The 14,994-nt window shown below is 40.0% G+C and overlaps 1 protein-coding gene across 2 annotated transcripts in view; it reads left to right on the top strand.

The window, feature by feature from the left end:
* The window catches only part of LOC129181009 (neural-cadherin-like), a 148,883-nt gene that overhangs the window by 75,459 nt on the left and 58,430 nt on the right, over positions 1-14,994 (top strand). For both annotated transcript variants that reach the window (XM_054775588.1, XM_054775587.1), the window contains exons 12-15: positions 5,938-6,105; positions 10,625-10,874; positions 12,746-12,873; positions 14,066-14,252. In XM_054775588.1, coding sequence (XP_054631563.1) covers positions 5,938-6,105; positions 10,625-10,874; positions 12,746-12,873; positions 14,066-14,252 — 733 coding nt within the window. The remainder of the gene's footprint in view (positions 1-5,937; positions 6,106-10,624; positions 10,875-12,745; positions 12,874-14,065; positions 14,253-14,994) is intronic.

The following is a 14,994-nucleotide window of genomic DNA, read 5'->3' as shown; positions in this document are numbered from 1 at the left end:
CACACCCTTGATGATGGCGAGGGCCAACGGCAGGCCCGAGGCCTTGGTCTTGCTGGACCCGTTCATTGGGTTGTTGCACAGGTTCCCTTCACAGCAAACATGCGCTGGGCAGGATTGGGTTCCTCGCATTTGTTCTATTCCTCAGCATGTCCTCTCTTCTTCTTGATTGAGGTCCATTCATCCAGAATCAGCATTATATGCCTGACTGCAGGGTCCTTTGTCACACTAGTAGCACTGAAAACCAGTAGCCGGCCGGCCGAAGGCAAAGAAGTAGATTGCAAGCACCAGAAGCGTGTAACAAGCGTGTCGCTGAACGGCGTTGAGGAGAGAATGGACCCTGAAAACAACTCTTCCATTCTTCAACAAAACAAGACTCAGAAGTCATTCACATGCTTTTAAAGCAGCAGCTGCTGGAGCGACAGCACTAATTACAATCGCTGTTCTCTGGTTTCAAGCTTTCACTATATTATTCTGCTGCCTCAAAAACCCAAACTGAATTGTCACTGGATGGGGGATTGTAATTTTGATGTCACACTCTATTGTATGAGACTACAAGAATAGAAGTGATAGACTAGTACAGTCACTGGGCCTTGATTTGCCTTGAGAATACAGTATACTGCAGCTGCAGTTTTGTGCATGTTCACAATTTTATTATACTGTGAGCATTAAAAAAAAATTATTAGTTGTAGTTCCTACAGTAGTAGGGTGTCTCACGAGGCACCCTGACTCATGAGACGATGCACGAGATTGGGTCTATGAGAACGAGATGAGATTTTAACATTCATTTTAAGAAAAGTACAACAAAAAAAATATAGCTGGATAAACAATCTTTTTTATTTAACCGGTCACAACACAATGCACGTGTTTTGAAATGTCTATTGTCCCACGACATTATTGTCAACATTTTTTAAGATCAAGTAAACCACTGACGTGATAATAATGAATAATAATATATCATAATTCTTTTAATATGTCATCTTTAGCTTGGTAAAGTTGTGGAATTGGTGTGTGTAACATGTATTTTCTCACAGGCAATTCGTACTGCCTGTCTGCTGCAAACGTGTAACAAGCAGTATGTCTGTCACACGTTTGCAGCATTTCTTGAAATGCTGGCTTTTCAACATTTCAACATCTCTTTTGCCATGCCTTTCTGTGAACTTACACCATTTTGCGCTGTTCCGTATGTATTTACTTTGCCAACCAAACGTCTCAGTGAGCTTTGACTGTCAGAACGAAGGCTCTGCATCTTGATGTGTAGTTTTTTTTCCCACATGGGAAAACTGGGTCGGGTGGATAAGTTTGAGGTCGGCAAGTTTGTTTTGTTGTCTTTTATGTTGCTACCACTTTTGTATAAATTCGGCATACAGGCTTGTTCGTGTTGATGGGCTCACCTTACGTATTATTAATATTCCCACACGTGGGCTGTGGCATTTGGCTTTGCAAGCATCTTTTTCCCTTCTAATTTTTACAACGCTACCTTGCACTGCTCCTTACGAGGCTCCTCTCTTTTGCTATGTGTGTGCTAGCGATCCCGCCTTCCCCTCAGAGACAAAGCAACTGTATACCTGACAAGAGGCCTCATTCTGTTCGATGTTGCTCTATAAAGTTCCTAGGTTCTGTACAAATGCACAAAGCAAACTCCTTTTCTGCCAGTTTGGAGGCGAGAAACAAGAAAAACAGACATGCATGCACATGGCAATGTATAGAGGCGAACAAAGTTATTGAGTTTATTTTCATGTATCATGTGATCAATTTATTTATTTATTAGCTCAAGACAGTTAGTTCCTGAACAAAAAATCTCTCCACGTTATAATCTCGCGAGATCCCGTGACACTCCCAGTTACTAGTTACTTTCCCCAAAAAGTCATTGAATTAGTAATGGAATTACTCATTCATAAATGTAATTACTTAGCAGGGAAAACCATGATTGCATTTGCTTTTTTGAAAAGCCTTCCAATATCTGTGTTGCACTTAGCATATCAGTGTAACGGATGCCAGCCTGTGAGGCTGTACGAGAGTACGTTGGTAAACCTCACTCCCTCTGCCTCAAGAGGGAGCTGAGCACGTGACCGACAGTCTGGTCGTGTGGTCAGCGCCCCCGCCTCCCATTGCGAAAGCCGTGTGTTCGAGCCCCGGTGCGGGCGGTGCGAAACAGGGCGGGTTACATCAGTATATCATGGAATGTCCTGCTTGTGTTCTGTGTTAATGTTTGGCATTCCGATGCACGTCGCAGAATGAGGAGGTGCTGTGCGGGTGTGGAGAGGCTGCAGAGGCGGTGTGCAAGTCGGAGATACTTTATATGTTGTTGGAACAGAGCACAGCTGTTGACGTGTTAAGGTCAGAATAAAATTAAAACCGAGCGTCAGCATCTGTGCTACAATAATAACACGCCACATTTCACTGTGGCTAATGGTAACGGCTTTTACAACATTTGAAATAATAATTAATTGGATTAGCCGTTACTGGAAAGCACCATTATCAATATTGTCATTACCATTATTTTTACTAGCCCAACGCTGCCTATGAGGCATTCAAATATGCCACGGCTTACATGCAAAAAGAAAAAGGATAAACAAAATCACCTTATGGACTAATAAATTATTTTCTGATTCTTATGTTGAATTTTGGTGTCTATTCAAGAAGTTCAAAACCTAACACACGTATGAGGTGTTAACCCAATTTGGAGCCATTGTTGCAATGTCGAAGTGTTCATCAAATTTTGTCATTTCTTCCTGGTGGTTCAATTACTGAATAATAAAGGAAGTAAGGGAGCTTTTGTGCCTCCTGACTCGCAGCTTAATCAACTTTTGTAAGGCTCACATTGTTGCGTCTGCATTTGTTCTTAACCTAATTAAATGCATTTGAATTATTTCCATGGAGGACTTCCTAGCTTCAGGTTAGGGTGGAAATAAAAATTAAATACCACCACAATCAATTGATAAACATTTTATAGCAATAATTGAGTCTCTTCACAACTCTGTATCCAATTTAGAGTTTTAAAGAGCAATCAGAGCAAGCTAAATACATGTAGCCTTCACTTTACAATAATGATTTCTAACTAATTACATTTACACAATTAATACTGTACAGTAAGGCCTAGAGGAAGACCAAAGAGGAGGTTTATGGATGCAGTGAAAGAGGACATGAAGGTAGCTGGTGTGAGAGAAGAGGATGCAGAAGACAGGGTTAGATGGAGGCAATTGATTCGCTGTGGCGACCGCTGAAGGGAAAAGCCGAAATGTTTGCTTTTCACCTACTGTAGGTACCTACATCTGTAATATTCTGTAATATTAATTAGGGTTGTCAAAATAATCTGTTAACTATTTCATTTAATTAATTACCTTGACAATTTCAGCATAATTAAGCCACAGATGGAGGCACAGTCTCACATCCCCACAGAGTCTGGCACTCTTTTTTAATTTTATTCTGACTTGACCACATCAACAGTAGTGCAATTCCAACACCATATACAGTATATATCTCCATCTCTCAAACACTCTCCATCCATTCCCCTGGGAACAACACTTCCGCATTCTCGAGTTGCATTCACGGACATTCTGAATAACTATTCATGTAAGAACTTAAGTGATTTTGGTTATTATCAAGAAAAAAATGGAAGTTGCTAGAGAACAGCTCTTAAATTCAACTCTGTGAGCTATATTTGCTATCATCATTATATTTGTCCAAACAAAAGCACCTTTAGTTGTACCAGACATCAACATGGATCAATAAACTGAAGAAACAAGGGTGGTACAATATTTTTTTCCATGACTGTAAATAATGGTGCATTTAAATTGAGAAATAAGTTATTGATAATTGTTATTGTTGAAATTGGCATACCTGCCTCTGCTGTTGTGATGAATAATTAATAATTTATGATCACATTTGATGTTTGCTGCTGTATTATTCCTGTGTGAAGTAAAAGCATTGGTTGCTGATATTGGAAAATAAATTAGTGTCACAATTCATTCTGTCAAAACCGCATCTTTCCTTCTTTGTGTGTTGTGACGTTCATTTTCCTTGTGGTCGAGACGATCTTTAGTATTTGTCCAGTTCTTTGGTATCTGTAAGCATGCATTTTGGCTTCTTCATAACTAACTTTATGTAGATGTTGCAGTTGGCGCTCCAAGTGATTTGAAGTTCCACCTGCTTCCTGAAGTCGCGTGATAGCCTGACGATGCTGGTGTTGCATTTTGTCAGATGCTCGTTTATGCAGACCAGGGGTCGGGAAACTTTTTGGCTAGGAGAGCCATGAAAGCCAAGTTTTTAAAAAAGTATTTCCGCGAAGGCTAAATAATATTTTTTTAACACTGAATACAAATAAATGCGTGCATTTTTAGGCAAGACCAACAATTTTAGAATATAGTAAGACTCATTTATTCCTTTTAATCATGTTGTTACACTGAAGCTAATCAATACTTAAAATACTTCTTACCATTAATGTGACTTCTGGTGCTGCATGGTTTGCATCTGTCGACTCATTGAAAGCGAGGGAAAAGTATGCCGCTGCAGTTATGATGATGATGGTGCGATCGTGAGCAGTTCTTGCTGACAGAGGCATGTCTTATATTCGTTTGATTATCTTGTCGTTGTCCGAAGTCATCAAAAACTTCATTCGCCACATCAATTATGAATGTTTTGGCTAATTCGGCATCTGTGAATGGTTTTCCGTTCCTCACTATTGCAAAGCTGGCCGAAGACCAGTCAGCGTGTCGGCTCCATGCGCGGAGTTGCTGCTGGCTAGCTTGCACTTTGGAGTAATTCTTGCCATGCCTTCTTCTGGGTGTCCGCCGCTGGATATTTACCGGTAGATGCAAATGTAGCATGGTGTGTGTCGAAGTGGCGCTTTATATTTTATCACTGCATATTAGACACGCCGCCAAACCTGCTCTCTCCATGAAGGCGAATTCTTCTGTCCATTCGTGCTGAAATGTACGGTACTCCTCATCTTTCTTTCTTTTTGCAATCTTTGTCAACAGTGTTTGCGCTAGCTACAGAATTAGGTAGGCGGGAAGTTCACTTCTTGACCACTCAATGACCCGGTAGGCTACCGCATTATCCAATTATCGTGTTTTGACGTCTGACCTGGAAAGTATCGGAGGGACAGTCATTGCGGTAGAAATGGGCAGATGGATTAAAATACGGGCCGTACGGTGGCCGAATGGTTAGCATGTTTGGCACACAGTCAGGAGATCGGAAAGATCTGGGTTCGAATCTCCATTGGTCATATCTGTGTGAAGTTTGCATGTTTTCCCCGTGCGTGTGTGGGTTTTCTCCGGGTACTCCGGTTTCCTCCCACATTCCAAAAACATGCATGTTCGGTTCATTGGCAACTCTAAATTGTCCATAGGTATGAATGTGAGTGTGAATGGTTGTTTTTCTATATGTGCCCTGCGATTGACTGGCGACCAGTCCATTGTGTACCCCGCCTGTCGCCCGAAGTCAGCTGGGATAGGCTCCAGCATGCTCCCACAACCCTGATGAGGAGAAGCGGCATAGAAAATGGATGGATAATGATTTATATTTTGAAAAATTTAACACTGTAATTTTTGTAACGTTTTACTTTAAAATATCAGCAAAAACAAAAAAGAAAATTACAAAATTAGTGTTAAGAAACGTGGCAGACAGAGGCAGACATCAAACGAGCTATAAGTGGTAGTATATGGTTCCCGACCCCTGTTGTAGACTTTTGCTCCTTTCCGCTTACTTGCCTGTTTCACCAGTGCTTTTTTGTATTTTCTGTCATATATTACAATTCATTTATCGATGTTGAACAAAGAAAGTGAATCAAAAATCTAAATACCCAAGTAAAGTGACAGTGAGCTTTAAAAGGTCCATTAATGACATGCTTTGCTTTTACTGCTCTCTATATCAGAACGACACCCCTCACTGAATTTGACTGACCTTTCACTTGTGCTACTGTTTGTTGACCCCCAGAGGACCTATATCACGCGAGACATCATTGCAACTGATGGGGGGAACCGAAGCACCTCAGTGGAGCTGGCCGTCACCATCACCAATGTAAAGAACCAACCACCACAGTGGGAAGATGAGAGCTACAGCGTCATCATCCCTGAAAACACCGCCAGAGACACACCCATCGTGGTACACAGTGTTTGTGTGTGTGTGTGTGTGTGTGTGTGTGTGACATTAAACCTGCACACTACGTCACATGAGGTACACCTGCACAATATTAGACTGAGGGGCATTTCTAAATGATGTCGTTCTCATTAATATTTGACACTTCTCAGTATGATTTTGTGCAGTTGTATACCACTTTAATAAAGCATATTGCTGGGCTCCAACCATGTGACCTAGAGAGGCAGTCCGCTTCACTTCTGGTGTAACGCTTGGGGGGAAAACATAAAATATGGCCACATACACAGTATCTTCGTAGAACGTTGAGCAGATTAATGCGAATAACGGTGAATGCTGCTGAAATTATGTACTCCAGTAGTGAGTGTGCATGATGTGCTGCATAAAGACATGAAGTAGTTGCACATGTCGATCCAAGTCAGTCTGCATGTATATATTATATTGAATTCAAGAAATAACTCATTTACGTCTTCAGTGAAGGTATAAGTAACCTTAAATGTTTGTTTATCCCTCTCATTCGTCATTTATATGCGTTCCGAATAGTTTTATGCGTGCAAAATTATAATTGTAAAACTGTAAAAACGTGTTTTGTGTTAACATTTTTGAGTGTCAACCCCTGATGACATCACAGACAGGCGACACAGATGGGGTGGCAAGCTAATAGGATGCTAATAAGGACATATTGTGTAGAATGCAGGCAAACCTACGCAAAATTTGGGTGGGAATTTTCATAGTTGGGGCCGCACAGTGATCTAGTGGTTAGCATGTTAGCCACACAGTCACAGGAAGGAGATCGGGAAGACTCTCCGTTTGGAATTTCTGTGTGGAGTGTGCATGTTCTCCCCGTGCGTGAGTGGGTTTTCTCCGGGTACTCCGGTTTCCTCCCACATTCCAAAAACATGCATGTTAGGTTCATTGGAGACTCTAAATTGTCCATAGATATGAATGTGAGTGTGAATGGTTGTTTGTCTATATGTGCCCTGCGATTGGCTGGCGACCAGTCCAGGGTGTACCCGGCCTCTCGCCCGAAGTCAGCTGGGATAGGCTCCAGCATACCCCCGCGACCCTAATTAGGATGAGCGGCATAGAAAATGGATGGAGGGATTTTCATAGTTAACCCAAAAACACACTAACCGGGACCTACAATAACCAAGGTTCCATTTTATAAATTTCTGAAAAACACAACAAGCATGCTACATGAAATGGCTACAACATGACTCATACTATGCAATGCTGAGGCTGCTGCTCTTCATTTAAACTTTAAACGCTTTAAACGATTTTAATCGCGTTATTCGATGGTCACCAATCAACACAGAAGCACCATTGAAAATAACCAACTCTAAATAAAAGTGAATAAAGTGAATCTTTGGACAAAAGCATAAATCTGAGTCTTAAAACAAATGAAAGACGTGCAATAATATACTTCCCACTCAATGGGGCCTGCACCTCAACGACATAGCAAAACGTTAAGTTGCAGTGTTGACCATGACTTCAATCATTATAACATAAAAATGAATAACATATGCACTTGAAAATGTATAATGGCCAGTAGTACCTGCTACCATAGGGCTCTCACAATGTTATCATGAATGTAGTCACTTCAACATGAGGGGAATATTGTTTTATTCAGAAAGATGAAAATTTCAGCCTTCTCAGCTGTCAGTCTGCTTTTCCTTTCGCAGATTATAATGGAGGCTGTGCACAGAGAAATGTGGTTGCTGTGAATGCCAAGAAAGGTTGTCTAGCAGTGGATTGAATGATTGTTGTCACGGCTCACTTCTTCTTAGCACGACTTGAATGTAGGAACTCCTTACTGAGATGCTTTTTCAAATATTTTATCAAAATTCTGGTTTTGAAACGTTCAATTCTGCTACCGCCCCGTCGCCGTAACGCCACACAGCTGAACCTGTCAATGGTGCTTGGCTAATTGAGTCGCGTTCTGCAACTGTGCAACCGCTGCGTCTCTGTTTACGGAATGTCATACAAAGTTGAGCATTTTGGGACTTTGGGACCTTTTTTTGTTGTCCAGTAAAAATATCGGACAAATACCGATCCCGAGTATCACATCGGACCATCCCTACTATGGCACCAATAGAACTGTCTGCAGCATCCAGAATCAAAAGCTGTCTATTTGATACAAGTTTGGAGCGTGAGAGATGACACATTAGAGGAAATATTGCAATATTATGATATATGATTATCTTTAGTTATTATTATATATTGTCAAGGCATTAGTGGTTTATTTGGTCTCAAAAAATGTTGACAATAATATACAGTATATAGAGAGAGTCAATTTGGGGGACAAAAAACATTTCAAAAGGAACCTACATTGTTTCGTGACACGGTTAAATGAAAAAGTTAGTTTGTCCAGTCATATTTTTATATTGTACTTTTCTTAAAATTAGTGCTAAAATCTCATCTCGTGTCGTCTCGTCTCATTTATTTTTGTGTTATGCTGCGCTTTGTGTGTTGAATATTTCTGTTATCTTCACTTGAAGGTTTTTCCACAATGCACACGTCTCATCTAACTGGGTTTCTTATTCACGTTATAAAATAGTCATGAAAGAGAAGCAAAACTCATCTCCTTCAAAGTGTCTGTGCCAACACATTTTTATAGAACTGAAGATTCATAAATGTTAACTAACATGCCTTAAAGATAAAACACTCGGTTTATTGTTTTGAGCTACATGACAAAATGATCACTCTCTTGTTCGTGTACATCTGCTAAAATGTATTAAACTCCTTTGCGGCTGCTTTCTTTGCCACTGAAGACGAGCATCAACTAGTGCAGGGGTGTCGAAACGTTTTCCACGGAGGGCCACATAATGAAAAATGAAAGGACGCAAGGGCCACTTTGATATTTTGTAAAGCAACACATGTAGATATGCTAAGAAGGTACGTATATTTCAAGAGAAAAATGCATCAGCTTTGCAATATATGTGAAAAAGCTCATTATTTTTATGAACTTTGATCTTTGCTCTTTTTTCCAATTTTTGCAAATATTTCAGCTGTTTTTGGAAATCTACATAAACTTTTTTTTGCAATATTATGACTTTATTCTCATAATATTTGGACTTTTTCCCCCCAACCCATTTTTGCAAACATTTTTTGCAAGAACGTTATTTTGTTTCGTTTCTTTGTCATAATTAGGGATGTCCGATATTGGCTTTTTTGCCGATAACCGATATACGGATATTGTCCATTTTTCAAATTCCGATTTCGATATCAACCGATACCAATATGTGTGACATCACATACCTTTTTCTTGAGTAAAATTGTTGTAAAGTAACAATACTCTTAAATGAGTACAGCTGTTTTGTTGGCTACTTCACCCATCTCTGAGTAGATAATTCACGTATTACATATTATATTATATAAGAATACATTTGTGTTTCTTGTGCCTTGATTTATGTTATTTTTGGAAATATTTAATTTATTTGAAGTTAATGGGGTATTGTTGAAAATACATTAATTTGCTGATTATTATTTTGATTGATAACTTTCATGTTCTTATTTTATACTCTTATTTTATTGCAATTAAACTACTATATACATGTATATGTACACACATGTACCATATAGGGGTTTGGACACCCCTGAACTAGTTTACTCTTTCATGCCACACAGGTTGCCTGTTTTTCATGACACGGAAGTGCTGCTTGATTTGATGAGACCCGTTCTTACTGGTGGTAAAAACAATTCCACTTTAATTCTACACGTTCCTGAATTCTCCTGGGATCCAAACAAACTCTTGTTTTGATTAAGTCAGTCAATAATTGTCCCCTTTTCATTGTTCTTTGAGGAACCTTAATCTGATTTTGCGACACACGCGGTGTGAGTATCACAACATCACCACGCAGTAAAGAGTTGATTACCTCTCTGAGATGATGCCGCTGTCTGGTGCCTGCAGCTGTTCATCTAACAGCTCTCTGCGGCTGCTATTTACAATATTTCACACTGATAAGCTGTCAAAAAATGCTGAAAACAACTAATGCCATGTTTTGTAGATGCATTTTTGATTAATGATACTACTCAGTACAAAACTCTCTTCAGACACATTGCATTGCACCTAATTACACTCCAATGAAAGTGTTTTTTTTTCCATTATTTTTTCTTGTAAAAATGGTTGCTTGCCTATGTGTGTCCTCTAACTGACTGGCATCCACTTCAACGCGTACTCTGCCTGTCACTGGGGAAGGCTCCAGCTCACTTGTTATCCTGAACAGGAGAAGAAAACACAACACGGGATGGAGGTAACAAGCTTTGAACACCAGCCCTCCAGTTACTTCACGACTTGTTCAACATTCTGAGCCACTGCCATTGTATTTTATCGACATACTTGGGGTTTTATTTTTTTCTCAAAACCAAATTAGCATATGCGGTAGATCCCTGCTTTACGTGGGGTTTACGATCCGGGACCACCAGCCATGGGCGAAAAACCAAAAGTAATTGATATGTCCATAAAAATGTCTGTTGTTAGCTCCTCTCATGTTAACATTAACCCTGACTCTCTTTGGACTCCATTTAGACAATCAAGGCAACTTCTCAACTGGGTGACCCAAGGGTAACCTACAATCTTGAAGATGGGATGGTCCCCGAAACTAACATGCCAGTTCGTTTCTATCTCTCGCCCAATCGGGAAGATGGCTCTGCCTCCATTCTGGTGTCTGAACCACTGGACTACGAGACAACCCCCTTTTTTTCTCTACGAGTGCGGGCACAGAACGTGGCTGCAGTCCCGCTTGCAGCCTTCACAACAGTTTATGTCAATATCACAGGTAGGATTGCATTTGGATTCTATTTGCTTATTATATTGTTATGACAAAATGAACACTCTTTTGTTCATGTACATCTGCTAAAATGTATTAAACTCCTTTGCGGCTGCTTTCTTTGCCACTGAAGACGAGCATCAACTAGTGCAGGGGCGTCAAAACTAAAGTGTTTTTTTACTAATCTTCATTTTTCTCGTCATGAGTAAAAAAAAACAAAACATTGTTGAAAGAGTACACCTAAAAATGTATGATATCCAATTATTCGGGAAGAAAAAGCTTTTTGGATTTTATTCAGTAAATACATTATACACTTTTGATCCAAATTTTAAAACATTTTTTTTTTATGTTTCACTATTTGATCTGTCAAAATGCAAAAAGAAGAAATGGGAGTGAGACTAACTGTTGAGTAACTCATTTTATGCAAACAAGCATTCAAGTGAAGTTTAAGACCACAGCCTTTAAAAGACAAAATCTTGGCAAAAATATGGATTGAATGTGATTTGTGATTTGCTGTCAGGTATTCACACTGTCATGATCTCTTGATGACAAAGTCTTTGAACGTGGTGGGATTGTTGAGCTGCATAAGCAAAGCCTCTCGCAGTGCGCCATTGCTGCTGAGGTTGGACGCAGTAAGAAAGTCATTTGAAACTTCTTCAAAGATCCTGATGGATTATGGAACAAAAAAGTCAAGTGGTAGACCCAAAAAAATGTCACCGACCCTGAGCCAGAGGATCCCATTGGCTGTCCATCAAGACATGGGACGATCCTCAGCCCAAATCAAGGTTGTTACTGGTGCTGAGTGCAGCCCAATAACCATCAGATGGCATCTACGAGATAAGGCTTTTAAGAGCAAAAATGTTTTCAAAGGCCTCGTCTCCAACTCCACAAAAGTGCTCATTTGGAATTTAAACAAGAGCACCAAACATGGGACATTGAAAGGTGGAAGAAAGTTTTATTCTCTGATGAGAACAAATGTAACCTTGATGGTCCTGATGGCTTCCAGCGTTACTGGCATGACAAGGAGATCCCACCTGAGATGTTTTCTTCACACAGTGGAGGGGATCAATGGAGCTTCAGGTTGTGCAGCTGGCTATGAAGAGATGTTGCAGGGGGCACCCCTCATGACTGAAGGCCCCCCGTCTGTGTGGTAACAACAGGACAACGCTGCACTTCACAATGCCTGCCTGACAAAGGACTTATTCCAGAGGAAGAAGCTCACTCTTTTGGATCATCCTGTGTGTTCGCCTGATCTAAATCCAATTGTGAACATTTGGGGATGGATGGCAAGGGAAGTTCACAAAAATGGACATCAGTTCCAGACAGTGGATGCCCTCCGTGAAGCCATCTTCACCACCTGTAGCAACATTCCCACTAGCCTCCTGGAAGCACTGGATTTGACTATCTGGATGTAGTTGTGTTCTGATCTCAAAGTACATGCAAAATCCATTCTACATGATGGCCTGTTTACTGATGCAAATCCTTCAGTGATGATGCGCTCATTTACCAAGACCTCTTGGCTTTCTAGCCAAGTGCAGCTGCTCCTATAACCCTTTGTCTGTTTCTGCATTTGTATTTATAGCTGATTGAAAGACTCAAGACAGTGATCCCATACTGTTGGTCGTTGAAGTAGACTAGCAGTAAAATAGTGGCATCTCTAATAATTGTACTCATGCTAATTTGCCACCATGACTGACTAAAAATGTGCTACTCCTCAGTCCTCTCACAATGTTCTCACAGCAATATGTGTGACGTTTGATCTTGATTTTTAATATGCACAAGAGAACCATTTCCCAAAATACCTGGAAAGCAAATATTGTTACAGGGACTTGGGGACGTACGGAGACCAAACTGCAACTAATTATCTCTTCTCTCTCAAGATGTCAATGACAACGTGCCATTTTTCACCTCCTCCATCTATGAAGCCTCGGTAACAGAGGGCGCTCAAATAGGAACTTCAGTTCTCCAGGTGTCTGCTCATGACAAAGATCTGGGTCTTAACGGAGAAGTATGTGCTTGTCTACTATGTTATCTGCTCATGTTTTTTTGTGCGAAATAAATATAAAAACAATTAAAACAAGGCAACTACTGCAGATAGTGGATGTAACTAACTAAAAGCTAGCTGTACAGTCTTTTAGCAGGGCGAAGTTCACCCATATTCTTTTGTTTTAACAATTGTGAAATAATGCTAAGAGTCTTTAGTAAGGTTTACAATTAATTATTAAAAGTGAATACAAACAATTGCAATGCCAGCACTGGAGAGACCGGTCAGCCTCCAGCCAATGTCCGGGGTCTAAGCGATCTTTAAAGTGAAACTGAGTTCCTCTTCCTCATACGCCTACTGTGGAGGCAGTCACAATGATTAGGAAACTTCTGGTCAAAAAACTTGGAAAACTGGTCACTAGGTGTCAGTAGGTGAAATATACAAGAGCCAGACTTGATCGCTGGAACAACTGACGTTTGTCACAGGTTTGAATTGTCTCAAAACAGACACAATAATAATAACATAATAATAACAATAATAATAATAATTATTATTATTATACTGGCTATTGTTGCGGCTGTAATTTGCCATTTCCTGTCCACACATCTGGAACAAATTTATTGCAACACACACAAGAACAGATTTTATTTATGTCCTAAATGGCTTATTTTCTCAGATTATATCTACTATATTGTGTAATATGAGTGTAAAGGTGACTATAGGGGTGTTATTTGATGTCGAGAGGGCTCTAATGATGGTAAAAAACAATATTTAGAAGATAGTATGCAGGTTTTCTATGCTCTATAAAAAATTAAATTATTATTCGGAAATTCACTTATCACATTCGGGTCTGGAATCAATTAACCGCGGTAAACAAGGGATTACTGTCGAGCAGAACAGCAGATGTCTCAAACATCTCATTAGGACCCAGAAGGTGTAATAACATTGATGTAATTTATTGCATCCAGCAGTCATTTTCAAATGAACGTTTACCTGCGTATGGGACCTTTGACAAAACAGTTCAATTAAAAAAGACCAAATTCTTTATCGTCCCAATACTGGTGGTAAAAAAACAAAACCAAATAGAATTTTTTTTAGAAACCTTGTGAACTGCTGTATCGGTGTAATTGCCACTGGCAATCAGTGATCTATGTTTTAGTATGTTCTTATGCCAAGTAGTACTCATAATCAGCATCACATTCGCTTTATTTCACAGATCACTTACTCGCTGCTGAGAGACAGCAGTGGCGACCACCTTTTGTTCCGAATAGATCCCAAACTCGGGATCATCTACACAGAGGCCATTTTTGATCGTGAGGCCCGCAGCTCCTATTTACTGGAGGTCCAGTCAGTGGATGGCCAAGAGTCTGCTCGTCCCGGAAAAAACAAGCAGCCAAACTCAGGTATTAATTGTGTGAATTTCATTTCATTTTACTTTGATCTTGGAATGATTTTAATCATGTTTCATCCGACATAAAACAAGACCCAGAGTCATGCTTCTTCTGTTAACCTTTAGTTTAAAAGTTTAGCTCATGGCTAACTGTAATGCAGATTTGTCCTCATCAAATATCATGACATCACAACTGCTAACAAAACATAAACAATATTTTAATATTAATAATAATTCCACTTTTCAAACACTGCGCTAATAGGAACGAACCCCAGGCGTCGTCCCTCAGGGGACGTTACAACAGGCCGTTAACGTCACATGCAGGAGAAAATAGGAGCGCTTGATTTGCTCACCAGCACAGTATGGGTAATCTCGCCTCATTGGAGTTTTGTTTTAATTATTGGTTAGGCAGTTTTTTAATGTTATCGGATTTATCAGTATGTTGTCATAATTCCTCACATTGGCTCGATCGTAATCAGTCCGATAATTATTGTGCACCCCTGATTTCTAGGATATTTCAACATTCATTTTACATTTCAACTGCATTTCAGTTCCGCTTCGACATTTCATTTTCTACTGAAATTGCTTCATCTAGTTGGATGTGTTACTTCATCATGACCATGCAGCAGCATGCTCCCCCGTGTGAAAATAGCTGAGAAATTTCCCACCACTCCCTCCTTTGTAATTTCCACTGCTCAATTCTCAACTAATATGGCATGTTTTTGTTCACCATGCTGTCTGAGTGACATTTTGGG

Source organism: Dunckerocampus dactyliophorus, chromosome 5 (assembly GCF_027744805.1).
Source record: "Dunckerocampus dactyliophorus isolate RoL2022-P2 chromosome 5, RoL_Ddac_1.1, whole genome shotgun sequence".
In the NCBI taxonomy this organism is placed as follows: domain Eukaryota; kingdom Metazoa; phylum Chordata; class Actinopteri; order Syngnathiformes; family Syngnathidae; genus Dunckerocampus; species Dunckerocampus dactyliophorus.
The sequence above is the reverse complement of the archived record's forward strand: the minus strand, read 5'-3'. Positions and strand labels throughout refer to the sequence as shown.